General features: G+C 41.1%; 4 protein-coding genes across 5 annotated transcripts in view; 3 read left to right on the top strand and 1 right to left on the bottom strand.

Annotated features, from left to right (window-relative positions):
- Positions 1-5,797, top strand: part of eps8l1b (EPS8 signaling adaptor L1b) — a 22,432-nt gene extending 16,635 nt beyond the window's left edge. The window contains 8 exon segments of the mRNA XM_015038775.1: positions 1,264-1,408; positions 1,952-2,001; positions 2,073-2,175; positions 3,027-3,152; positions 3,270-3,420; positions 4,252-4,417; positions 4,530-4,662; positions 5,570-5,797. Coding sequence (XP_014894261.1) covers positions 1,264-1,408; positions 1,952-2,001; positions 2,073-2,175; positions 3,027-3,152; positions 3,270-3,420; positions 4,252-4,417; positions 4,530-4,662; positions 5,570-5,656 — 961 coding nt within the window. The 3' untranslated portion in view covers positions 5,657-5,797.
- A 314-nt stretch (positions 5,798-6,111) lies between these two features.
- luc7l (LUC7-like (S. cerevisiae)) lies at positions 6,112-13,856 on the bottom strand. Its single transcript, XM_015038781.1, has 10 exons — positions 13,651-13,856; positions 10,286-10,380; positions 8,805-8,903; positions 8,611-8,721; positions 8,326-8,469; positions 8,057-8,233; positions 7,388-7,476; positions 7,287-7,316; positions 7,019-7,180; positions 6,112-6,678 (listed from the first exon to the last, which is right to left on the bottom strand). The coding sequence occupies exons 1-10, from the start codon at positions 13,709-13,711 to the stop codon at positions 6,555-6,557; spliced, it is 1,092 nt and encodes a 363-aa protein (XP_014894267.1). The 5' UTR covers positions 13,712-13,856; the 3' UTR covers positions 6,112-6,554.
- Positions 13,857-14,152: 296 nt separating this feature from the next.
- fam234a (family with sequence similarity 234 member A) lies at positions 14,153-21,322 on the top strand. 2 transcript variants are annotated; one of them, XM_015038780.1, is made up of 12 exons: positions 14,153-14,234; positions 15,429-15,716; positions 16,377-16,487; positions 16,560-16,733; positions 18,207-18,331; positions 18,406-18,541; positions 19,437-19,569; positions 19,636-19,776; positions 19,859-19,946; positions 20,024-20,176; positions 20,246-20,345; positions 20,876-21,322. In XM_015038780.1, exons 2-12 carry the CDS (start codon positions 15,458-15,460, stop codon positions 21,082-21,084), a joined length of 1,629 nt encoding a protein of 542 aa, XP_014894266.1. In that variant the 5' UTR covers positions 14,153-14,234; positions 15,429-15,457; the 3' UTR covers positions 21,085-21,322. The 2 variants fall into 2 exon arrangements, with proteins under 2 accessions (XP_014894266.1, XP_014894265.1); XM_015038779.1 differs by lacking the exon at positions 14,153-14,234 and adding an exon at positions 14,492-14,577 and having other exon boundaries at positions 20,024-20,177; positions 20,244-20,345.
- A 2,501-nt stretch (positions 21,323-23,823) lies between these two features.
- On the top strand, positions 23,824-25,413 carry cox6b1 (cytochrome c oxidase subunit 6B1). The gene is made up of 4 exons (XM_015038783.1): positions 23,824-24,045; positions 24,648-24,753; positions 24,902-25,002; positions 25,178-25,413. Exons 2-4 carry the CDS (start codon positions 24,648-24,650, stop codon positions 25,229-25,231), a joined length of 261 nt encoding a protein of 86 aa, XP_014894269.1. The 5' UTR covers positions 23,824-24,045; the 3' UTR covers positions 25,232-25,413.
- Positions 25,414-26,023: the final 610 nt, after the last annotated feature.

Raw genomic sequence — 26,023 nt, 5'->3', positions numbered from 1 at the left:
AGCAGCCGGGTTCTGGTCCGGTTCCTGAACCGACCCGGTTCTGGTTGGAAGCTCAGATTAGCAGGTTTTACTCAGCAGAAAAAATCTAGACCTGTTGAGTTTTTCTACTTCCTGTTTTCAGCCAGAGTCTGCCTCTGATTGGCTGCTGGATGTTTAACTAATAGTTTCGCTGGTCCTGGTTGGTTCTTGTCCTCAGATGGTGAAAACGACGGGCGGTCCGGCGTTCGGAGCGTCGGTGTCCAGCCCGGCCATGACCAGCTCGGCCGTGTCGCTGCTGCAGGACACGCTGAACGAGGACGAGGCGGCGCTCTGGACGGCTCTGGGTCCCAACTGGACGCTCCATCGGTCAGTAGCAACAGATCAGCTGCAGAAGATCTATCAGTCCAGTTCAGCCTTTTATTTGACACAAGATCGTTAATACTGTAAGACAGAAAGCTTGAGACTAAATACTTACTGAGAAAACTAAATATTTTGTTAGCAAGCTAAATATTTAGCTTCAATTTAAATATTTAGCTAAATATTTTGTTTGCTACCTAAAACTTTAGTAATGTAACTATTACTAAAGTTTGATTTGTAAACTACATATTTAGATAGTTTAGAGCTAAATGTTTAGCTTGGAGCTAACTAGTTAGTTATTTAAGATTTTAGTGTCTAAGCTAGAAATTTAGTCAGTAAACTAAATATTCAACTTGCTAAATAAATGTTTTGCAAATACGTCTTGCTAAATATTTGGTTTGTAAACTAAATATTTAGCTAGCTCCAAGCTAGATAATATTAATATTTATAATTTTTTTAAATATACATTTATAATTTATATTAATATGTACAATTAATATTATAAATATTTATAACTATATAAATATTTAGAATTAAATAATTAGCTCAAAATATGTCTATAAATATTTAGCTCAGAGCTTAATATTTCGTTTGCTTGCCCTCTAAATATTTATGGAACTAAACGTTTACTTTGCTAGCTAAATGTTTAGATCAACAAGTTAAATATTTTGCTTGCTAATGAAATATTTTGTTTCAAACTGTGGCATTTATAAGTAAATGAATAAAATATGATAATATTATGTCTTGTTACAGGTTAATAACCCAAATTATTGCTGTAAAATAGTTGCATTGTTTTTTTACACTTGCTGCTATTCCTGCTGTTTCTATTTATAATTCCTGAAACCAAAAGCAGAACCAGTAAGTTAATACTGAACACACCTGAGCTCAGGTGACGACAGCAGTCAGTAACGCAGTGTTCCCTCCCAGCGCTCAGCTCAGAGGACCTGTGGCTCCGTACAACCCGGTGTTCCTGAGCGGCTGGAAGCCGGAAGCGGTGCGGGCGGACGGGCAGGTTTGGGAGGATCCGGTCGAGTCACAGCATAAACATGAGGCCCACCGAGTAAAACAGGAGGTACGGAATACCTGAGCCTGGCTCAGCTCACCTGGTTCACCGAGGCGCCGGTGGCGGCGCTGCTGCACCTGAACGCTGCTCTGACTCTGAGGGTTCAAAGGTCAAACCACCTGAACCAGCTGTATTTAGTATTTACGAACTAGATGTTTAATTTGAAGCTAAACATTTAGCTTCATGTTATTCTTGGGCTTCAGATTTAGCTTGAAGCTAAATATTTAACTAAGCTGCCGATACAGATTTCACTCTACAGAAATAATTTTACGGTCAAATTGTTGCCATAAGCCTCAGTTGGACTCAGATTAAATCACAAGCAGCTGGACTTTATTTACTAATGACATGGCGCCTGACGGTTATCAGTAGAACCGGATTTTACTTAAGGTATCAAAGTAAACGAGGTGCTAAATATGAATGCAGAAAATGCTTTTTCAGCTTTTCATTTGTGACAAAAATTAAGAAAACAATGTTTTGTTTTACTTTGGCTTTGTGTTTTGTAATTTAAAACCCACTGATGAACTCATGACATCATTTCCTGTTTACCTGCAGCAGCAGGAGTAGCATCCAGCTCCTCCAGAAATCAGAATCTACAGCAAAGAGTAAGTCCTGTCCGGCGCCGTGTGGCTCTCTGGCTGCAGGGGAACCTCATGGCTGCCTGTGCTGCTTTCAGGGACGGACCGCCGGCCGAGGCCGAGCGCCTCTACATGTGCAGCTACGACTTCATCGCCAGGAACAACAGCGAGCTGTCAGTGCAGCAAGGGGAGACTCTGGAGGTCAGCCTACAGAAACCCACATAAAATCAACCCAAAAATTATTAATCAAGCTGTTAGTAGGAGGTTGAGCGGATTGAAAGATTTCTCATTAATTCATTTTTTATTTTCTTTTTTTAAAATTCAAAGTTATGTCTTTTAACTCAATAACTGATATTTACCAACAATATATATATTTCACTGCGGACACCTTTGGAAAAAAACACAAACAGATACAAATAAATATCGGTTGCCCTGTTTTGTTTATGGGGCTGATATGATATGATACTGATATGTTTTTAAAAAATGACGATATATTGGCACCAACGTGCTTCCAGAGTACATTCAAAACAAAACATAAGCAGTTTTTATCTTAAACATAAGTTTCAATATGACAGCCTAATAATGCCACTGCCATAAACAAACGGTTATTTTTCATAAAATGTAAAACTTTTAATATAATAAAAGGCGTTTGCTTGATGAATGTGTGAATTCACAGAGCAAAAAAATGTTATATAATATATTAGCTAGAGCTAGCTAGAGGCTTAGTTCAGGTTCTGTAGATAGCAGATTTTCGACTTATAAAACTCTGCAAAATTACATTACCATCTGCAATATTGTAGAAAAACTAGGACATTTCTAAAATTAATCTAAAAAATAATCTCTGAAAACTATAAATACATTTTTTACATTTTAAATTAATAGCTAAATAACTGGCTAGCTAGCTTGCTAGCTTAGTAGCGTCTATCATCGTCGCTGGGTCACTTCTGTTGACAACGCATATGATTTATTTATTTCCGATTTTTCTTTTGTACACTTCTAATATTTATGACGTGTTTTACCGGTTTTCCCTGATCATTTCCGTCTTTAATCAGGTGCTCGAGTCATCCAAGCGCTGGTGGAAGTGTCGTAATCGGTTCGGCCAGTCGGGCTTCGTGCCCTTCACCGTCCTGGAACCGGTGGATCACATAGAGAGTCCCACAAGCAGCAGGCCTCCCAGCGTAAGACACACACACACACACACACACACACACACACACACACACACACACACACACACACACACACACACACACACACAGCGAGCTGCAGCTTTGTTTACCTCCCCGTCGTTGCAGCTTCCTCCTCCGGCTCCGCTCATGAAGTCGGCCAGTCCGGTCCCGCCGAGCCCGCCGACCCTGATGCTGACCCCGTCCCACTCACCGCAGCGGCCCCGCAGCTCGCCCACCTACAGCCCGCTCGGCCCGGTGGCAGACGAAACCGATAAAGGTGAGAATCTCTTTCTGCTTTGTTTCTGAAATATTCAACACGTTTCCCTGAAGGGCTCGTTGCTGATTTTTGGCCCAGAAACGATGTTTAAGTAAATATACAAAGTGTAAACAAATGGTCTTTGCATGTTTAGTGCTTCGCTTTTTCCTCAGTAATCAAAACTACAAAAATATTGTTTGTCTTGGAATATAAAATATCTACGACGAGGTGTTAGAAGGGAAAAAGAGGAATACATTTCTGCCAAAAATAGATCAACTTTGAGATTAATATGACATTTTCGGGAGGAAAAACCTAAAAAAGTTGAAACATTTAGATTTTTTTTCTGGAAAGATTTCTGAATTTTTTCAAGAAAATTTTTGACCATCGGAAATCAGAAATTTCTAAATTTTTCTTAGAAAATTTGTACAAACTTCAACTTTTTCTAGTACATTTTTGACTTTTTGAACTCAGAAATTTCCACGTTTTGTTTCTCAAAATTTTCTGACATTACTCTAAAAACCTCCTTTATTCTAGCACATTTAAAACTTTTCAAACAGAAATTTCTGAGGTTTTTTTTTTTTTTAGATATTTTGGTGTAAATTTGCTCCGTTTTTCTGTCTACCGTGGCCCCTAACATGCCATCGTGGATTTTATATTTAAATGTGTTGTTTTTAATATTGAAAAGGGAATAACAAATTAAATTTTCCATTAAGTTACATTATTTTCCTATACTTGTCATAAAAACTTTTGCCATTTTATTCTCCATGGCTGTTTTCTGTGATTTCTTCTGTCTTGTGATGGAAATCGATGCGTTCAGGCTGGTTTATTGATTATTTGTGTGTGAACATGAAGTGATGCTGGTGAACGACGAGCTGCTCCAGAGGCTGACCAACGGAAAGGCCAGCCTGAACAAACCGCTGGTCATCCACCGGTCCGCAGAAACCTCCGTCCCGCTGGACTACCACTCTCCCCCGGAGGAGGTGGCCGAGTGGCTGCGGGGGAAGGGCTTCAGCGACCCGTGAGTGACCGCCGCCTGGTTCCCACGCTGCTCCGGCAACCTGCGGGTCTCACCTGTGTGTGTGTGTGTGTGTGTGTGTGTGTGTGTGTGTGTGTGTGTGTGTGTGTGTCAGGACGGTCCAGTGCCTCAGCGTGCTGACGGGAGCGCAGCTTTTCTCGCTGAATAAGGAGGAACTGCGCGCCGTGCTGCCGGATGAAGGAGTCCGGGTCTACAGCCAGCTCACTGTGCAGAAAGCACTGCTGGAGGTAAAACCACACTTCATAATTCATTTATCTACCTTCAACACCGACCTGTTCAGAAAACATTAAAGCATCAAACACGTCGGACTTTACCGAGGCACGTAATAAAAACCTCGGTCACGTGACCGACGTTCTTCTAACCTTGTAAATATTCCCATTTCAGAATAATATTGAAAACAGCAGCACAGCAGCGTGATGGTCCGACGTCCCTAATACGAAAATTTCTTCTAAAATAAATAAAAAAAATTTACATTTCGAGAAAATTTATAGAAAACCTTGGAAAGTCAAACATTTTCAAGAAAAACTGACTTCTTCCAAATGAAAAGCAATTAAAACTTCTGAAATTTAGAAATTCCCACGTTCCAGTTAGCTTAAAGCTAAATATTTAGTTAGCGAGCTAAGCCTTTAGCTCCAAACTAATATGTAGCTAACTAATGCTTAGTTAGCAATCTGAATTGCTAGCCCACAATTTAAGTAATTTCAAGCCACATATTGCTAATTATTTAGCTCCAAGCTAAATGTTTAGCTCAGAAATTAAAATATTTACTTTAAAGCTAAACATTTAGTTTGAATCTTCATTTATGGTGAAAGTATGACTTTTAAAAATGTGTTGTTTTTTTCTCAGGCTAAATAAATACTTTGCTGTTAATTTTTGACTAATTTTGCAAATGGCTCCTTATTGCTTGTCTGGAATAAAAAAGTTTCCAAATTGTGACTTTTTTCACCATTTTCAAATTTACAAACTTTTTTTGTTGAAAAAACAAAAATCTGTTTTTAGATTTTTTTTAAAATCTAAACCTTTGATTGTTGGCGGACGATTCTGAAGCCTTTCCATCCCGCCGGTACCGCTTGGTTCTGCTAACCGGGTCGCTCCAGGTCCAAACCGCCTCCAACTTGGTTGTTTTCTGTGCAGGACGCCAAGCGGGCCACGGAGCTGGAGGCCGTCATGGAGAAGCAGAAGCAGAAAGTGGATCTGAAGCTGGAGAGCAGCACACTGTGAGCTGCAGTGTGAAGACGCTCGGCTGGTTCTGATCCGACTCAGGCAGTTAAAGTGACTTTTATTCTGCTCATTTAAGGCATCCACCAGTTTCTATGGATGAAGACGTTTTCTCTGCAGTGCAAAATAAATATTTAAGCTCCTTCTGGTCTTGGTTTCACTTATTTAGCTGAAAATCCAAATGAAACAAAAACGAGACAATAAAAGTGTTTTTTTTATTTTTATTGTGACTTTAAAGAAAAAATTTCAGCCAAACTGAACAAATCAGGGGAGCAAAGCATCCATTCAATCTGTTCTCTACTCTAAACGGGCCGTAATGATCGATGACTGTCGGATCGTTTCCATGCCAACAGTAGATGCTGTTAAATTAAAGAGAAACAGTGAAACTAACAGAAAACTCTCACCAGAACTGAACAGAACCGGGTCGAACTCACTACTTTTATTTTTTTTTTTAGTTCCAGAATCAGAAAATAAAAAGATTTTTTCATGTTTTTTTTAAAGTGGAGATGGAACAAGACTACAAGTTTAAAAACGGTTTGGGTTTGAATTAGAAACGCTTTAAACTGGGAGACATTCAAGAAAAGCATGTGACAGCAGGAAGGAAGCCTCCGAGGGACAAACAGGGCGGGCCTTCCACACTAACATATTTACAGACCTTTATCAAAAAAACATCAGAAAAAAAAAGGAGTAAAATCAGTTGCATTTAATGATTTTTTTTGTTGCTAATTTAATACGTTTGCAGCCACCTGGTCTGATGAAACCGAAGTCATGTCATGGTTTAGCTAGCGGTGACTGCATGACCAAATATGGAGACGATGAGACGCAGGAAGGCAACGACTACGTTTAATAAAAACGGACAGAGTGGAGAGACGGGAGGCAATGAGGCGCCGCCGTTTGGTCTTCAGAAATCTCCCCCAGCGTCTCGCTCCTCCCCCCGGCGGGAGTCCGACCGGCCGTTCATGCTGTCCCGCTTGTCTCGGTCCCGGGAGCGGTCTCGAGACGAACGCTCGCGGTCCCTGGACGACCTGAGAGAAACGGCCAATCAGACGGTCGATAAGCTGACAGGTAAATCTGATAAAATCACGTCAGAAACAAACATTTACATCTGCAGTCATTCACTGAGAAAGACAGAAAGAAAGAAAAGGACAACAACACAAAGAAAGGATAGAAAGAAAGCAAAACAGAAAGCAAAACAAAGAATAAGATGACAAAGAAAGCAAGATAGAAAGATAAAGAAAAAGACAAAGGCAGAAAGTAAGATGGAAAGAAAAACAGAAAGAACAAAGAAAGCCACATATGTAGCGCCCCCATGCAGGGCCGCCCCCCTGCGGGGCCGCCCCCACCGCCGCCGCCCTGCAGCCCTACTTGTGTCTGGAGCTCTGCTCGTGGCTGTGGCGATGCCCTCGGCTGCGGGAGCGGGATCTGCTGCGGTGCCGCCGCTTCCTGTCCCTGGAGCGTGAGCGCGAGCGGCGCCGGTCCCGGGACGAGGAGCGTGAGCGCCTCCGTCTGCGGTCACGTGAACGGGACCTGGAAAAAAAAAAACAATAAATAAACACAACAAATCGCTTCAAATCCAGAACTTACCCTAAAGCTTTTCATGAAATAAAACCTCAGGATCGTCCAGTAAGCTCACCTTCTATGCTCTCTGCTGCGTGACCGAGTCCTGAGAAACAAACAGGGTAAAGTTACCACAGGGCACCATGACCACTGAACGCCCAACGTTTCCATTCTTACCTTTTCCGCATCCGTTCCTCTTTTTCTCTCTCCTCTCTCCTCTTTAGGCGCTCCTGGTTCCTTTTCTCCTGCTTCTCAACCACTGTTTTCTGGTAAAAAACAAAAAATATTTAAAGAGAAAGAAAATCTATTTGAAGGAACACTTCTAATCTTCATATTCACTCCAAGTTCAGTCAAAATTATTCTTAAATAATTAGATTTTCTTTCAGAATGAGCCGTTTTAAGGCTTCTTGTCACTTTAAATCCAAATAAGCTGCTACTGGCCATCAACCCAACTCAACAATTACACTCGCATGAAAATGGCTGCAAAATAGATGTGCAATGAGAGAAACCAGCTGACCAAACCTGATGGAACTTTGCTTGGGTTGCTAGGTAATGGACAGAGTTCCGCTGGGGTTGCTAGGTAACAGGGAGTTACCCAGCAACCTTTTGTGACATTACATTCCAAAAGTTTTTGAAACAATTAATTTTCCCAACACTAAAAGAAAGTGAACTTTTTGCAAAATAACGGCTGGGTGTTTTTTTTTAATAGCTTATGGTCTTTTTTTGTTTTGTTTTTTGTTTAGAACCAGTAGAAACTTAAATCAAATTAAAAAACGTGTAAAATGTGAATTTTGCATACTAGCTCACCTTTAAAAACCGTTTTTAAAGGGGAAGCTCAGCACATACCTTTAGTTGGTCCAGTTTCTCCCTGATCTGGATGAAGCCCAGGTGAAGCTTCCCACCAAAATGGTCGGCCAGGCGGCGGTCGTTGTCATGGAGACCCAAGTAGGCGGAGCAAACCTCACAGACGCGGAGTTTCTGTTGTTGGAAGCTGGAGGCTGGCATGGAGTTTCTGTATTCCTCCTACCAGACGAAGATGAGGGCAAAAGAAACCCCACAGTGTTACTTTTAAGAAGAGGAAGCACTTCCTGTTCCTGGCGGTTCTCCTGACTCACCTCGGCATCCTTTTTCCTGGTGCGGACCTTCTCCACCTCCTGCAGAACCTTCTGGGCTTCGTCCACGTTGCCCTCGGCGCCGAGCTGCTCCGCCTTCGCCAGCAGCTTCCCGATCTCCTCGTTCAGCTCATGGACCTTCTCAGCCTGAAACGCAGCAAGGCATGATGGGTTTAGCTGCGTAGCCAACACACACACACACACACACACACACACACACACACACACACACACACACACACACACACACACACACACACACACACACAGAGGTGAGTGAAGCTCCACCTTTGCAGCCACTTCTGCGCTGATCTCCTCCTGCGTCTCAGCCAGCCGTTTCTTGGCTAACTCTGTCCGCCGGTCGCAGTCGGCGATGAACGTCTCCAGGTGATCCACGGCCTTCAGGGGGAAACAAACATTTATCTGATCATTAAGTCTGATTATCAATAACCAATCATCATTTTCTGAAGGTCGTCACTTGCATCAAGCTCGAAGAACAGATCTCTCTCCTTGGAGGCGATTTCGTAGTCGGCTCGCAGCGCCAGGTCGTGGATCTTTGTGCATTCGCCCAGATCCATACGCTGCAAAACAACAGAAATTATTCAACACAAGTGAAATCAAATAAACTCGTTTATGCATCTGAATATGTACAAAATGGTTTAAGATGCAGGTTTTAATAAGTATTCAGTGTAATTTCCCTCTTTCTATCCAGAAAAAGACAAACTTTCATGGATTTTACATAATCAATTAGGGCTGAAATGTTTCCATTACAAACGTGCCCAGTGAATATCTGTTGATATTCCACCAATGTCAAAAAAACTATTTCGCAATTATGGTGTTTCCAGTAAATAAGAAATGCAACTAAAGTCATGTGAATACATTTGTTCACATAAAGTCATAAAAAAAAAAAATAATTCTCATCCTAAAGCTACTTCCTGTCGTCTTCTTCGTGGTTTCTGGCAGTAGTAATGTCTTGTTGATGATCACATGACTTGTGTGACCCCAAACAAAGAGCATTTCCATTGCAGTTTTAAAAAATAGACTAATTTTGACACAGACAAAACAAACCCAACTCAAAATTCTCATGTTTCCATTAAGCTAATTTATTTTCAAAAAGCCTAATTGTGAATTCTTTGGTGAATGGAAACACAGCTGGTGACCAAAAATCCTCAAGCCAAATTATCTGCTTCGAAGCTTCGTTAAATATTCTGTAAAGTCTTTAATTGCTCCCACCAAAGCACAGCGTACTGAATCGTTTGTGTTTCACCAAAACGCTTCCGCGCCATCGATGTGTGTATGCTAAGCTAAGCGGTACTTTTAGTGGAAGATGTGCGCCAAAATTAACAAATCAAAAGTGTGGAAACATTTTAGACTAAAATTAAGACGTCAAACAGAATTAGCTTTCAACAACAGCATGAACAGAAAACAGCCACTGCAGACATCAAACTCTGTTTTTGTTTGTTTATATTCACTTTGCAGAGTACGTGGTAATCTGTGGTAATCTCAGATTTACAAAGAGGAATATTTTGGCTAACGTTAAATAAACAGACTGACCACAGCAGCATGTTTAGCTAACAGTGTGTGAAAAACGACTAAGCAGCTCTTACAGCTCAGCATCAGATTAACCACTTGAAGTTTACAAGCTGCAGCTAGTTTACAGTACCTAACTCTTCCTCCTCTTCAGTAGCTAGCTGCTCAACCTCTCACTACTAGCTAAGTGGAATCAACCAACTCTTTGGTTGCCTAGCAACAACCAGCTACTACCAAAACATATTCAGTTTGGAGAGACTTCACAATTCATTTTATTTGTTTGTTTATTTATTTTGGACATTTAAAATGTTTTCCATTATGCAATTAAAACATAAATATTATCGTTTATAGCGATAACTTCAGGGCCGGTTTGTCGCCCGGTACCGGTTGCCATGGTTACCGGCGTATTTTGGGGCGTGAGAGCGTGACCCACCGTTCCAGACAGGATGTCGTGCGGGCAGCAGTTGAGCAGGTGACTCTTGCAGACTCGCTCGTCGGTGAACTTGACCCTCTGCCGCGTCTCGTCGCCTGAAACAAGAGAAGAGGAGTGAGGAAGAGGAGGAAGAGTTAGGCTACGCTAACGTTAGCTGCAGCTGTCACAGGTACAAACCTTCCCTTTAAGGGAACTGGACTCATATCTGTTTCTGTGTTAATCATAGTAAACATAGATGTTAAACATGTAGATCTTACTGCTGTATGTCTGGTTCTTACCTTCCAAAGAATCAATAAATCATGTTAAAGGCCCACACTGCTGCTGGAAGCAGACACACCGATCCAGTATCAATATCTGTATCGGTGCCGATATCGGAAAAATATCAGTGGCAATGAGTCCAATCTATTCAGTCTATTTCTACTCACTTTACATTATATTAATAACTCCTAAACAAACTGTCTGAACTTTTCTGACAGTTTGTTGCTGTTTATATTTAATCTTTTGTTTTCGGCTGTTTGAATCCTAACTGCACTGACTGAACAAATTAAAGTTGTTTTATTTTTACATGTTTAACTACAGAATTAGTCATTTGTAATTCAGTATGTTTATGTCTGTTTAAATAAATCCAGCTGTGTCAGATCGATACTAAACCTCAGATATCGGCACTGAAAGAAAAAACGTGGATCGGTGCATCTCCAGCTGGTAGCAGTGAAATGAGATTTACTTCTAACTAAAAGCATAAATTATGTTTTTAATACTTTCCTGGACAGAAAAAAATGAACTAATGCACAAAAAATGAAAATCACTTTGATAAAAATCTCCAGCCAAGCCTTTCATAAAAATAAAACACTTAAAAAAAGAATCCAAGGGAAAGAAATGCGGTTATACACACTGCGATCTGCACCACATACTGTACCCTTCTGCATCTTCAACACCTCAGCTGCAGAATTTTAAACCCGCTGCAGAAAAGTTTAAATGGGAACAGATTTCTGGCCCAAACCTGCAGTAAGAAGTTGGGAGTCATACACAAGTCAGATTGTAAACGAGTGGATTGCTAATCTGTAATCTGCCGTGTAAAGGCGTTGCAGCCAGTCGGCTCGTATGGAAACAACGCAACTAGACGTGTTAGCTGAAGATAACTGATGTGCCACTGAGGAATTATACGATTATTTAAGTAAAAAGCTACAATAAACTGCAGAAGGCAGAGAAATTGTTTGGATATTGATCATAACAGCTTTAAAAATCATGTGTGACTCACGGCTCGATGAACATGAGGCTTTTCTGCAACTCCCTTGCAGATTGATGTAGGCTGGCAATGATACACTGAACCTTAATGAATAAAATAAAGGGGCCACAATTGTTCAGTTTGTATGCAACACATGTATGGGAAGAATCAGAAATGAATGTGATCACACACGCACACCACACAGACCCGCTCTGACTGAACAGATGGAACCGCCAGCGCTTCAGAGGCCACAAAAAACAAAAAACGCAACAAAAAAACCTGAAAACGTCGATAAATTGATCCATTAACTAAGACAAACATAGTCATTTCTATTTGCATCATTTATTGTTTTTCTACCAAAACCTGGATGATAAAAGTCTTCAGCCTGGTGTTTTGGTCTCTTATTTTGAAGGATAATTTTGCTGAATTCATTTCATTTGTTGTTTTGTTTTTTATTTTAGATATTCAAAATGTGTTCCAGTTCCAGAGTTAAATGTTCGCTAAAATTTAGAGTTTGAAAATGTGTTCTTGCATTATTACATTACTGGAAAATAGTCTCAAACAACAATATTATCGTTTATCGCAATAAATTCTGGACGATTGATCATTTAACATTAGCTATGGTCACATGATTAAATGCTTTCAGTGCCTCCAAAAGTACTGAGTCTTTTCAAATTTATAATTTATAACCACAAGTTTTAATTTGATCTAAGCCAGGGGTGTACAAAATGTGGCACAGGGGCCATCTGAGGCCCTTGAGTTGAGTTTATGTGGCCCCTGACTGCAGTTCCAGAGTCAAGGTTCAAGTCAGGTCAAGGTCGGCCATCTGAACATCAAATTAAATTCTTCATGAAAGAAATTTTTAGGTGCAAACCAGAGATTATCTCTGTTAATTAAGCACAAAATTTCCTTTGACTTTAGTTTAGATGGAGAGAAGATCAAACATTCAGCGATTCAAAGCAAAATCAGACACATTTATTAAACTGGGCTGAAGAAACAGACACATGTACACCTCAGACCTTTTGCTCTGAACAACAATCATCCCCAAATTTAGCTAATTGTGCATCTATGTATGATCTATGACCCATGTGATTTCAACATTCAGTTTCTTCAACAGAAACTTTTATTTAATTCATTTAAATATTGGCTGTTTAGTTTATTCAACAGAAAAAAAAATAAAAAAGTAAAAAAAAAAAAAAATTAAAAATACAAAAGCTTTTTTGTGACTCTCCTGAACTTTGAAGCTTCAGAGTTTTGGTAAAAAGTTTGGACAATTATATTTACATTAAACAATTATTTGACTCTTTATCATTTCAAACCAGAGTTATTACCAGTTGCAGGTTGTAGGCCAGAACCAGAACATCTGCAGTTAGGCTAAATTACAAACATGTGGACTCTTCAGAATTTATGGGAATTAGGTCCCAATACCCAATCTAAAAGGCACCATATTAAAGATGCATGCCACACTTTGAGATTTTTTTTCTTTACTTTCCGTTTATCCAGTGAAATATTTGGTTGTTTGTGGTCATAATGTCAAAAACTTCAATACTTATGCAAGGCACCTTAAACACGTCATCAACTGATGTTAGCGCAGAGTCATTGTTATGATATATAATATTAATTTAATGAACTACTGCATCGATTAAAACTCGTATGTTTGCCCAATACTTTGAAAGCAAATTTAATTTCACAGAAGCTACGTAAAATTAGCATTTAAAGCCAATGTGTGGCAGAAATTTAACTAAGTATTAAAAATTAAGAACAGTAGTTAGGAGTTAATTATTCCGTTATAAGCGTAATCCGGTGGGTTAGTTGGACATGGTCCAGCGCGTGGCAGTATGGCGCCGGCAGCTTTCCTAACTCCACAATAAACACTAGACGAGCTGGAGCTAACTTAGCCCACATTCTAGGCAGCATAAAATGCACATATTTATGTAAATTTAAACTAAACACGGCGGATGGATACAGTAAGCGCTAAATTTAGAACTCATTTTAAGGCCTGGAAGCAGTTTTCCTGTGTTAAGAAGCAGCGCTCTGTGGTACATCCATTCAAGCAGGTCTGTCCACCACTCGCCAACACAAGCCAGCCTCAGCAGAGCCTCCATCTTGGCTAGCTCCGTTAGCTCCCACAGCTACTCACCATCCCTGGCTGTTCCCATCAGCTGGTCGAGCAGGGCTCTCATCTGAGCCTGGGCGGACATGGTCTACGGTGACTCCGTCGACAACCGAACAACTGGACCAGCTCTTCTATTTGTTTACCAGGTTGAACCGTATTTTTTTCCAACCATCACCGCTAACTGCTTTTCTTTACGTCGCGAACTGACCCGTTTCCGTTTAAAATTACGGAAATGACGCGTAACTTCTATGGCGCTACAGATCTAAGATCAACCAATCACAATGCTCTAACACCAGTGCCTCGGCAAACTATTAATCCCTGAATTAAGACTGCCAGGTTGCAGCTATTTACAGCCGGTCACACTCCGATAGATTTTTTAAAAAAGGCTATGTTTAATTTTAGATGAAATTGTCGTGGAAAAACGGTATTATAATTGTTTTATTCTATTATTATTGGTAGAAAGTATAGATATTTCATATAGTAACACCTGTCAGACAAAGGAAAGGTAAAAATAGACATTCACGTTCTGCTTATCTCTGATTAGTTTGCGCAGATCTGGGCAGCTGCAGACAGAACCAGTGACCGACGAAGATCGGTTGAAAGTTAACGTAAGAAAAATTTCTCCTTTTAATGCCAATTTTTTAAAATTGTTTTAACTGAAATAATACTTATTTGTAGCAAAGATACCGATCTCGCTGCTGTGTGGGTTTAGCATTTGCTGAACGACTTGTGATAGCAAAGTACATTCACCTGTTTTTGAACTAGTTTCGCTAACTTATATGCCCAGTAAATACTAAATCTTTAATTTTATTTAAACAGCTTTGAGTTGGGAGTTGTCTGTGTCCAAGTGAGGGTTTAATTTTCTTATTATGAAGCTGTCCCTGCTGTAACTGGCAGTAAATAACCTGAGGCCACTGTGACTAACTGGGCGTGTTATTCCGGTTGAGGATGATAGGTTCTGCTTGGGTGTTTTGTTTTTGGGCACAGATGTTTCTGGAACCAGTTCTGGCACATCTGAATGGGCTCAGAAGCACAAAGGTTGATGCAGATAAGAGAACCGGACCGGCCAGGTCGAAATTATTCGCACCACTCAAACATTTTCCAGACTCTGTCTCTTTAAAACAACAAACTGTGTGATAAAAAATAAGGAAAATGACAATATTTACAATGCATAATTTGTGGTTTGTATTCAGCCTCACCGAAACAAACATTTTCACCAAATCTTTGTAAAATGGCTCATTTGTGATCCTCACCACAGGTTCTCAATTAGATTTATGTCTGGACTTCAACTAGGCCATTCTAACTGATTGCTGTGGGCTGGAAAGGAGCTCCAGTAGCAGTATGTATTACAGCAAACCCAAAGAAGCCTCTGACTGAAGATACTCTATGAAGACAGTCCTGTGAAGATGATGTTCATAATTTTCTCGATTATGAACCAGAACCAGCTCCTTTAAGAAATCTATAAGAAGTAAATAATGCTAGCTTTAGCAGTTGTTATTTCTTTAAAATAATGTAATATATTTATAACATTCTCACAAAAGAATATTATTTTTTTTTCTGGGTACATTTTTTTGTATATAAAAAATAATCTGAAAGAGTCATGATGCTGTTGCTGTTCAAAAATAACGGGTTTAGTTAAACTGAAAGTTAGGGTCGTAAAGGCTGTTGACCTTTGACCTAATCCATCCCATAATAGCCTCTAACATCCATCGTCCCCTAACATGATGCTGCCACCACCATGTTTTTAAAAAGTTTGAGCGTTTCCTCCTGGTTTTCCATTCTGACGCCGCTTCCTGTCTCAGCTCTGCAGGCCGGTGATGCTGTGAAGGCGATGGCGACCGCAGACCAGGCCACCGAGGGCTCCCCTCTGAAGCCGGCAGGAGACGGGTCCGAGGCGGCTCCGGCGGCGGCAGAACTGCAGAAGAAGAGGTGCAAGGGGGGATTCTCCAGGATGAGCCACTGGAGGACGGCGGTGTTCTTCCTCTCCCTCTTCCTCTGCCTCACCGTAGTCTTCGCCTTCTCCTTCATCATCCCCTGCCCTGAGCGGCCGCAGTACAAACTCAACTGGAGCCGAGGATTCTCCGACGCAGGCGAGTAGCGGCGCTGCAGGCAGGCAGACCCTAACGAGTATGAGCTATTGATATGCTAATCAATTATTATAGATTAATTAATCTGATGATCGATTATTCTGACGATTAATTGATTATTCTGAACATCAATTGACTATTCTGATGGTTAATTGAAGTAACAATTAATTGATTATCCTGACAATCAATTATCCAGAAAATTAATCAATTTATCAGATTTAAAAATGGCCACATTCTGTTTTCTCTACTTTATATCATATGTTTTTCATGAAGGTTTGATGGTTGGAAGCAGAAGATTCATCTGCAGCTCGAAGCATCAACATGAGCAGCTCAGGCCTCCTGCTGAGCCTCAGTGCAGCGTCTGGCTGCCATGGATTATTTCATGGATTAACTGAGTGATAATTGGATAAAATAGGATCTTTTTAGCTAAAACTGAGAAGTTCAGACATTATTTTCTGGTTCGAACAAAGAAGTTTTTTTTTTATCTTAAATGCAAAATGTTTTTGTGCAGCTTTGGCTCCTTTACTGATCTGAATGTGTTGCTGTTTCAGCGTACGACCTTTACTCCACTGAAAGATTAATCGATTACTAAATTAGTTGACGATTCAGTGATCGATTAATCGTTTGAGCCCTAGACGCTGACCGCCGTCTCTCCTCTCACAGTGACCTACGACTTCCTGGCTCTGGACCACGCCAACAGCGACAAGGTGATGGACGTCCTGATCGTCATCAGAGGCCCAGAAAGTTCCCCAAACACGTCGTGTTCTGACCAAGGTGGAGTCGCGTTCGGTCGGCGTTTCACTGCAGCTCAGTTTGGCCGATTGATTCTCAGCGTCTGTCTTCCAGGCCTGACTTCGCCGTGTCTGTTCCTGCTGGCGCTGGACGGGACCAAAGGAGAGATGCTGTGGGAGCGGCCGCTGGGCGGCGAGCTGGACTGGGCCCAGTGCGGCCTGCAGTGTCCATCCTGGCACTGCCTGCTGTCCCATTCTGACAACCTGACCGCCGTCAACAAACACACCGGTCAGTTTATCTATCGAACCGAAAAGTCTCCTCTGTTGGAGCCTGAGGCCTTTGTGTAAACACTAGGAAGAAAACCTTTACCGTCCTTTATCTGTAGATATTTAATTTTCTGAAATCAGGATTGGGGCTTAAAAGATTAATCGTATTTAATCGATTATTAGAATAACAATCAATTAATGCAGTAATCAAATAATCGTTATCTGGACTAAAAAGCAAGTCATTTTACTGAAGAGACATCACAGTCAGAGCAGTAATGAAACTAAAACTGAAGACGAAATCTAAATATTTTTCATTTTTTAAGCCGTTTTAATGAGGCGTCGACCTTTCAAAGTCCTGATGTTGATAAGAATTTGATGCTGATGTGTTAAAAGATGAAATATTTCCTTATCTAAAAGTTATATCAAAGTATAACTCAACAACCCTCTTGTTAACCCTTTCATGCACAGCGGTCACTTCAGTGGACAGCTGTCTAAAAGCCATTTCTGGAGCTTCCTGTGGATTTTTATGTTATAAATGCACACAGACCACTGGAGTGGACACTAACGCATCATAAAACACACTATAACTACTGGCCATCAGCTGCAAATGCAAGAAATGATTGTTGTTAAATCCAATATGGCCGACCCGGTCCCTCCTTCTTGCAGGTAAAAAAATATGGTGACATCAGAAAACCCCTACAGAACAATACTACTGATGTATTTTTCAAATAACTTTGTTTTTGGAAAAATTACAATTCATCAAATAAATAAATAAAATTAAAAAAATGTAATTTTTTTCCCTAACTTTTTTTTATGCCTTAAGAAAATAAAATAAAAAATGGGAAAAAAATCCTGACACAGGATCTTAATTCATTCATGAAAGGGTTAATTTTTGGTATTTTTTTCTTTAGGAGTTCTCATAAAATTATTACTTTATTTTTGTAACGATACGACGTTAAACTGGAAATATTAATCCGACCCGACGCCGTGAAGCCTGACTGTCTTCAGGCAGAGGTGGAAAAATTAATCTCAAGAGAAGAAATGCTTCAACATGTTCAAGTAAAATAAAACGTCTACGCAGGTTCTGATCAAATGATCAATCATTTAAAAATGACATCATCAGCTGAACCAAAATATGAAATTAAGAGGAAATTTTGGTATTTTAAGGATGAAAAGGACAATAATTCATATAAATAGCCAAAAATAACAAAATCAAGCAAAAATCCAGATCAGTTTCTTTCAATTAAAAATTTATGAAACTTTAGCAGAAACTGCAGGTGAGAGTCTGTCTGGAGGTTAAAACACGTTTGTTTTTCATTCAGTGGGAAGAAAATCCAGAAATTTACTCAAGAGAAGAAATGCTTCATAATAAAATTATTCAAGTAAAAGTGAAAAGCACAGCGCAATAAAAATATTCCTAAAAGTACTTTTTTATTTTATTTTTTTAAAGTTACTCTGGTAAATGTAACTAGTTACGACCCAGTTCTGGTTCCAGGTGTGGTGATGTGGCAGCAGCCTCGGCCCTCGGTTCTGTCCGTCTCGCTGCCCGTCCTCGGTGTCCCGGATCTGGACGGGGATCGGGTCCGCGACGTGGTTCTGGTCCTGCTGAATGGCACACAGGTAGACCGGTTGCTGCGTCGCGGCGGTTCTGATCCGACCCGTCAGATTTAACCGCTTCCTGTCCAAACCTGCAGACGCAGCTGGTGCTGCTCTCCGGGCAGACGGGGGATCGGATCGGGTCGGAGGTCCTCATCGGCGGCGGCGGCGCCACGCAGAGCCACCTGCTGCACCGAACCAAAGATGGATCGTACTTCCTGCTGCTGCAGAGAGGTCGGTAGCTCAGATCCCGACCGACCCGGATCAGAGTTAATGTAGTGACTAAAACTGACAAAGTCTGAAACCCAGAAAACATTTTCATTAAAAAGAAAAAATAATAAAAACCGTAAAACTATTGTGTTGCCCTTCTAGAAATTTCAAAAGTGATAAATTGTTTTTAAAAACGGCTGAAGAGGCGGGTTTCACCGGGAGCTTCAGGTTATTCTCTAGTTTTCTAAAAGTTTTAAATTCAAATTCAAAAAAACTTTATTCATCAAATTAAATGTCACCATATTTCATATCATTCAAATATCTTCAGAGTCATTGTGGTGATGATGATGTGAGCAGGAAGGATCTCCAGTAGCAGTCAGTCATGCAGCCAACTTAAGAAGCCTCTGACTGAGGACGACATGCTAACAGCTAACACGTCCTGGATGGAACCAGATTGTTTTAGCTACATCTGCTAATCCTCCTCGTTTACTTTTGAAAGGCAGAAAATTAAAAAATCAAAAATTTGACATAAAATTTTTTTTTAACTTAAAAATTTCTGATATCAATCTGTAAATGAGTTTAGGGTCATAGTTCAGGTGCTGTTTGATGCTAATCAGATGCTCCCAGCTGTAAAAACAACATCTTGTTGCCACGGTTACGCTTCGTAAGTAGCCACAAGGAAAAAGAGCAAAAATCCTTCTGGTTGCTCAGCATCCAGAAACGGAACAATATGGTGGTGAAAAGTTCGTTTCTATGCAGATGATGATGATGCCGGCCCAGATTCTCAGTCATTAGCAGCAAAGAGCTACGTTCTCTCTGGCTCTCGCTCAGAAACGTCGCTGCGGCGTGTCGTAGTGTCGCCGTTGGTCCCTGGAAGCAGCAGGGTTGGGGTGAAGCTAACCTGAGCTCGTTCCCGCAGCCTCCGGCGTGTTCAGCCTGCCCCTCTGGGAGATCGCAGCCAGAGCCAAACCGGGTCTGGGTCCGGATCTGAAGCGGGACAAACACCTGGAGAAAACGGCCAGCAACACAATGGGCCTGGTGCCCATCTACCAGTAAGAGCCAGCCTGCGTTACCCAGCATGCATCAGGTGTTCTGGGGTCTCATGTCTCCACTTGCAGGTCGGAGGCCAGACGTTTGCTGAGGACCAAAGTCGGGGATGATTCCTCTGACCTGCTGGTTGTGTCTAGAAGAGAGGTGGCGCTAGTGGACGGACCTTCCTTGAAGCGACGATGGAGATTCAACACCAGCTCCACCGGGGGGTCCGGCTGCCTGTCTATGTCTATATATCTATATCTATCGCTGTCTAGCTCTGTCCTGATGCTTCTCTCTCTCCTCCTCCAGTTTTCCGTCCTTCGGTCACTTCAACAGAGATAACCTTCTTGATCCTGTGGTTGAAGTTGAAGATGATGATGTCAGAAACTCCACTAAGGTGAGTCCATCATCATCATCGTCATCTTCATCTTCAGACCTTCCTCCCCCATGTCGACCCCCCCCTCTGTCCTGCAGGTCGCCATCTTGGACGGAGGGACCGGCGGTCTGCTGTGGGAGGAGCAGCTGCAGCCCGGCGCCGGCCCCCTCCGACCCGACGTCGTCCACACCACCAACTCGCTGTCCGTCTTCATGTTCTGGGGCCTGATTCGGTCCGGGTCCAACTCATCGGTAGGTTCTGCTCCTGTCGGCCGGCGTCCGGCCCGGAGCCGCCGCTCAGCCCGGTTCTGCTCTCTACAGGAGTCTGGCGGTTCCCCGTGCTCCTACATGCTGCACCCGCTCTACCCGGACGCCCTGCTGGAGTTCTGCCACGGCGTGGAGCGCATCGTCGCCTTCAGAGGTAAAACCGGCCGGGCGCTGCAGCATCATGCTGGGGGCGGGGCTAAGCTCAGGAAACCCAACCACATTATGGGATGGATTAGATCAGAGCAGATTCAACACAGAGGTCATGAAAATCTCATTAATCACATTTTTTAGTTTAAAAATGTGATTAATGACGATAAAAACGGGAAATTTCTGAGTTTCAAGTCAAAATTTCCAAAGGTAATAAAAAATAGATTTGATTTTAGAGTTTTAAAAGTTAAAAATTCTCTAAAAATATCTGATAAAAATTTTCTAGAAAAACAAACATGGAAAGTTTTAAGTCAAAAAATTGACTTGAAACTCAGGAAACATCTGTGTGTTTTTTCTATGCATATGGGACTCGGATCGACTGAATAGAAACTCCACACTTTTCAGATTGTAGCTGTAAAATATTTTGGACTCTGAGAATCATTTTAGAACTTCCTGTTGGTCTGTCCTAAAATCCAGACGAAATACTCTGAGGAAGTTTGGCAGCATTTTATGGAACCGTTCTCCCGTCTTTTCCAGCCACTCTGATGGAGAGCAGTCGCCACGCCGCCTACTTCCTGCTGACGGGGCCGGAGGCGGGCGAGGCGGGCGGCACCGTGGTTCTCACCAAGCGGAAGCTGAAGCAGGACGTCCCATTGTGCAGCGTCCGCCACATCAGGACCAGCCAGCAGCACAGCGACGATGAAGTCCAGGAAGCGTTCAACCGACTGCGCTTCAGGAGCAACTAGTGAAACATGGCCGCCGACTGGCGAAACATGGCCGCCGACTGGCGAAACATGGCCGCCGACTGGCGAAACATGGCCGCCATGCTGCGACTGTTCCTCACTACAAAGCCAAGCTCTTACTTTATCACGAGCCAAAGAAAGTCCTTCCTACTTTACTTTAACTGGATTCTTCCTGACACCTGCACAGGTGAAGGTGACGTTACCATGACGACGTATTACGCAATTAGAGATACAAAAAAAATTATTACATTTCATAAATTTTGAAGAAAGTACTTGGAAATTTCAGAGTTTGAAAAGTTAAAAATATGCTAGAAAAAAATTAGTTTGAGATTAACCTTAGAAATTTTCTAGAAAAAGTGGGAAATGTGTGAATTGGAATAGTCAAAACCTTCCTGGAGAAAATCACATTCTGTAGAAAAAAACCTGGAAATTTCTGAGTTTCAAAAGTGAAACATTTTTCACTTTTGAAACTCATAAATGTCCACCTTTTTTCTACAAAATTTCTGAAATTAAACTTTTTTTTTTAAAGAAAATTTTACTTTTTAAGCTAAAATTTTCACATTTTTTTCTAGAAAATTTCTGAGATTAATCTAGAAGTTTGATGTTTTTTTCTAGAGATTTCCTAATGTATTTTCTAGCCATACTGTCCCTGATGCGCAGGCAAATGCCAGCGTCCAATCAGAACCGTTGAAAAGCTGCTGCTGCGTACAGAAACTCGCCCGCTGTATTAACTGAACCAGATCCGATCGAAGCTGGACGATTTTCACTCTATGCATGAAAATTTGCATATGCCGTTTTTTGCTTTTAACCGCAGAGGCCTTAAAGGAAACATGTCAGCCTTTAAACTCTTTAATTTGTTGCGACTCAGCAGGAAACGGAGCGACTGGTTCTGATTCAGACCAGAACCAAACCAACACTAGCAAACACTTAAATGCTGTTAATTTGCTGTCAGTTTAGACATAAATGTTATGTTGAATCCAAGATGCTGGAAGTTTTACGATCTGCAGGACTAGAGCTAAAACTTTACTAATCATTTATGAACATTACACTGTGGTTCATTAGATCTGCTGTCTAGTTTCAGAAGCTTTCCTCAGAACGAGTGAAAACAGAAACACTTAGTTGTAGATTTTCTTGCTTTGAACATTTGGAGTTGATGTTTTATTTGATAAAATGTTTGGATTGAATAAATTACTTTTTTAAATAAAGACTTCAGTTTGAAATGTGGAAATGTGTTTTTGTTTCTTTAACAAGAAGAGACTCCAGAACCAACAATCCAGATCAGATAAAAGGTCGCTATCAGAGCAACCTGGACTTTGTGTTTAAAAAGAAAAAGTTTGAAAGAGCTACAAATAATAAACAAATGTATTATTAATACAGAAATACTTCATGTTTCTGTATTAAATATCTTTTTGCTGGGTAGTGTAGCTGCTTTGCCACCCTGTTTATATCAAGCAGGTTGTGGATGAGTTGGGAAAGGAAATTCCCGAACCGATGATCCCACCGGACCGGACTGCAGCAATTAAGGGGAAAAAACTTAAACAGGAAACAAAAACTAGACAAGACATCAAGAGGCTGTTTTTTATAATAACTGGTTCCATTACAGCTCAGAAATGATTGGATGTTTCCTTTTTTGTGTGCTTTTAATAGTTTCTGATGTTTTCTTTATTGACCTGTCTGCAATAAAAAGATTGTTTACTTAAAAATATATTTTTTTTTTATCTCAATCTTTCTAAGATTCTTCTAAAAATTTCTGATTTTTTCCCAGCAACTTTTCCCCTAATTTTTCAAATTAGAAAATAAATAAAATTTCTAGAAAATTTTAGATGAATTTCAAAATTTGAGCTTTTTCTTTTTGGAGAAATGTATTCTTGCTTTTCTATCTATAATGGCCCCATCTAACTATAATAAGCTTCAGACATGAAACTTCAGAGAATTTCTGAATTGCTCCCAGAAAATCTGGTTTTTGTAATTTATCTTTAAGAACTGAGACTCTCATCTACCAGTTGAGACATCTTAACTTCATCAAAAGTTGTTAAACTGTAAATATTCAGGTAGTGTGAAATATTTCAAAATATCAGTTCAGCAATGAGCAAGAAACTAGGCAGCTCTGTCGTTCACATCTTAATATGGGAAACTTTCCAGACAGGACACAACAGCCATAGTCCAGTCCATAGTCCAGTCCTCGTTCCGGAGACAAAGCGCCTGCGCGGCTTACGTGTCGGCAGAGGGGTGTGTCACCACGCAGAGACTGACGTACAGACGTGGAAGCGCTCCGTCGCTATAGTGAGAAGAACACACAACCAACACAGACATCACACGTTCAGTATCAGCGGCGTTACTCCAGAGTTTTATTTTCTGCTTTATTTGGGAAAATATCCCGGCAGTCTGCTCATCCCAACGAGCGCGTGTACATTACACCAGTAATTACACTCAGGCCGCACCCTGCCCACGCGCAAAATGTCATAAAGATCCAGTAAAACACAATTTTCTGCACTTCCGCACGACGTGTCAGCGGCGAAGCTGCGTTTGTTCCCCCTTTGATTACAGTGAATATCTGTAGGGTGAATGCCAAACGAAACACGTTTTTGCCTAAAAACTCAACTGTTAAGTTCTCTTAATAAGTAACTAATTGTATGAGAATGTACTTCCGCTTCATTCCACTTGATTTTTTTCCTGTTATTTAAACAATAAAAACTTCCTCCTGCTCCTTGATAGGGGATTAAGGCTCTCCCGGATCTCCTCTCAGTCCTCGGACCTGCGTACAGGAAGTCTAAACTTCAGATTCGCTCAGTTTGTCATTTCAATGTGACCTGAGCAGTCCGCCATATTATCATAACAGGACTGCACGGATACGTTTCTCCGAACCGGAGCGCACGCGCTTCGCGCTCTTTGCCCGTCAGTGAGGAAGCACGCGCCCCGAACCGTCCGCTGTGAAGACTCTGAGCTCTCGCTGCATCTAAAAAGGTAATCTTCACCTTCATTGCGTCTCTAAGAGTTTAAACGGGCTTCCTAACGAAGGGCTGGGGTGTGTTTCAGGCGGGGAACCACCTTAGCTGTCGGTGTTGAACATTGTTTAGTCTCCAGGCTGTTTACAACGATGTTTAATGAAGGCCAACAGTAAAAAAAAAATAAGAATAAAAATACACCGACAAGCCGAACCTGGTTATGCGGAAAAGAAGCTCCTTTAGCGGAGAGGAAAACCTCTGCGCCCGGGAGGAGTTGGGCAGTAATGTCGTTTAAGTCACAATATATGGAGGCTAAGCAACCAGCCGGTTTCGGTTGTTTAGTGTTTTTTCCGTAAAGGAGGAACGGGAGCTCAGCGCCGCATTGGTGAACACAGCTCAGGGTGCCGCATGCGACACCTCGAAAATAATCCCCTGGGTTACCAGAACCGGGCTTTCAGTGCGAACATTCACGAACAGAACCGAGGCAATTCAATAAAACAGATCCGAGGCAATTTTTCCTTTACTACTTAAAGTGCCTACGTCACTGCCGGTGGCTAAATGAAGGTACAGCAGTTAGTCAGTTTTCATTGATATTGATTGTTTTATTGATTATTATTAAAGATGGCTGAGGACATTAAGGCCAAACTGGACCAGTACCGAACCGCTCCCTTTGATGCCCGATTCCCGAACCAGAACCAGACGAGGAACTGCTGGTCCAACTACCTGGGTAAGGATACACCTCAAGGTCACAGCACAACAGGCTGTTTTACCTGACGGAGCAATAAGTCCAGCTTTAAAGTCGGTTTATTTTCTGTCAGGGTGATTTTAAAATGTGTAAATTTGGATTTTCCCCCCCCCATTTTCTCTGATTCCAGACTATCACCGCTGCCAGAAAGCTCTGACTGCTAAAGGAGTAGACACCACCCCCTGTGAGTGGTACAGGAGGGTCTACAAATCCCTCTGCCCCATGGCCTGGGTAAATAGATTCAACACTTTCACTAATAACTTTACTTTGTAAAAATAAAAATATTTTATTCCTGAAGACAGTCTGTCTGGTTTGGTCAGATGTGCTGAATTTCGCCTGAAATGTCAGTAAATATCAGTGGATGAAAATCCTTCTAATTGTTTTCCTGTGAACTTTGACCCTTCAGATTGAGAAATGGGACGGGCAGAGAGACGACGGGACGTTTCCAGGGAAGATCTGAGGCTGCCGGCTCTGAGGATGTAACTCTGTTAGCTGAATGTTTGTAAAAGCGACGCCTGGTCGTCACTTTTCCTCTCCAGCTGCTCTGCCCAGCAGCAAACTGAAACTGAATGGTCATTCCTTACAAACCCATTAAATGTACAGCAGATTCTGCATTAAAATGTCTCAGGATATATTTATGGAGTTCCAGTGTCTGAGTGTTTTCCCTCCAATAACGGCAACAACCGCTCTTAGTAAATTACTAAAAATAAGAAAAAACATAAATTATGTTTTTGAACATACATATTATGAATAAATGCAGATTTTAGTCATTTTTCAGGGAATAAATCCATTGAATTTTCACAATAAAACACTAGAATGGAATTTAATTTCCCTTTGAGATCAATAAAATACTTTTGAATGTAAACTAAAATACCAGAAATAATTTTTAGATAAAATTTGCTTGACACCTGGTTGGAAACTGCTTTTTTCTTTTTACATTATTTTCACTGTAATTGACATTTCATGGATGTTTTTGCTAAAAATGTGTTCTTTAAAAGTGATGACATACATTTCAGGTCAGGTGACATTAATGGATCTAAATTAGTTTTATTTAGCTGGACTGATTAGGAAAATTGTTCTTAACTGGCTGAAAATTACAGCAAAACATGTTTTTAAATATATTGAATAAATACAGGTTTTAGTCATTTTCAGGGAATAAATAGATTTAATTTCCACAACAGCATGAAAAATGACCAGGAATAGTTTTTAGGTATTTTCTTGTCAGGTTGGAAAATGTTTTTGTTTTGTTTTT

This window comes from Poecilia latipinna, unplaced genomic scaffold, assembly GCF_001443285.1.
Source record: "Poecilia latipinna isolate Pla-1442-1.1 unplaced genomic scaffold, P_latipinna-1.0 Scaffold451, whole genome shotgun sequence".
NCBI classification, from domain to species: domain Eukaryota; kingdom Metazoa; phylum Chordata; class Actinopteri; order Cyprinodontiformes; family Poeciliidae; genus Poecilia; species Poecilia latipinna.
The sequence above is the reverse complement of the archived record's forward strand: the minus strand, read 5'-3'. Positions and strand labels throughout refer to the sequence as shown.

Coding starts and splice junctions, on each gene's coding strand:
- luc7l (XM_015038781.1), bottom strand. CDS start 13,711: ATGTCCGCCCAGGCTCAGATGAGAGCCCTGCTCGACCAGCTGATGGGA. Junction 10,381..13,650: donor GATGGGAACAGCCAGGGATG/GTGAGTAGCTGT, acceptor CTCTTGTTTCAG/GCGACGAGACGCGGCAGAGG. Junction 7,477..8,056: donor AGAAACTGGACCAACTAAAG/GTATGTGCTGAG, acceptor GTTTTTTACCAG/AAAACAGTGGTTGAGAAGCA.
- cox6b1 (XM_015038783.1), top strand. CDS start 24,648: ATGGCTGAGGACATTAAGGCCAAACTGGACCAGTACCGAACCGCTCCC. Junction 24,754..24,901: donor CTGCTGGTCCAACTACCTGG/GTAAGGATACAC, acceptor CTCTGATTCCAG/ACTATCACCGCTGCCAGAAA. Junction 25,003..25,177: donor CCCTCTGCCCCATGGCCTGG/GTAAATAGATTC, acceptor TTGACCCTTCAG/ATTGAGAAATGGGACGGGCA.
- fam234a (XM_015038779.1), top strand. CDS start 15,458: ATGGCGACCGCAGACCAGGCCACCGAGGGCTCCCCTCTGAAGCCGGCA. Junction 16,734..18,206: donor CGCCGTCAACAAACACACCG/GTCAGTTTATCT, acceptor TTCTGGTTCCAG/GTGTGGTGATGTGGCAGCAG. Junction 18,542..19,436: donor CTTCCTGCTGCTGCAGAGAG/GTCGGTAGCTCA, acceptor TCGTTCCCGCAG/CCTCCGGCGTGTTCAGCCTG.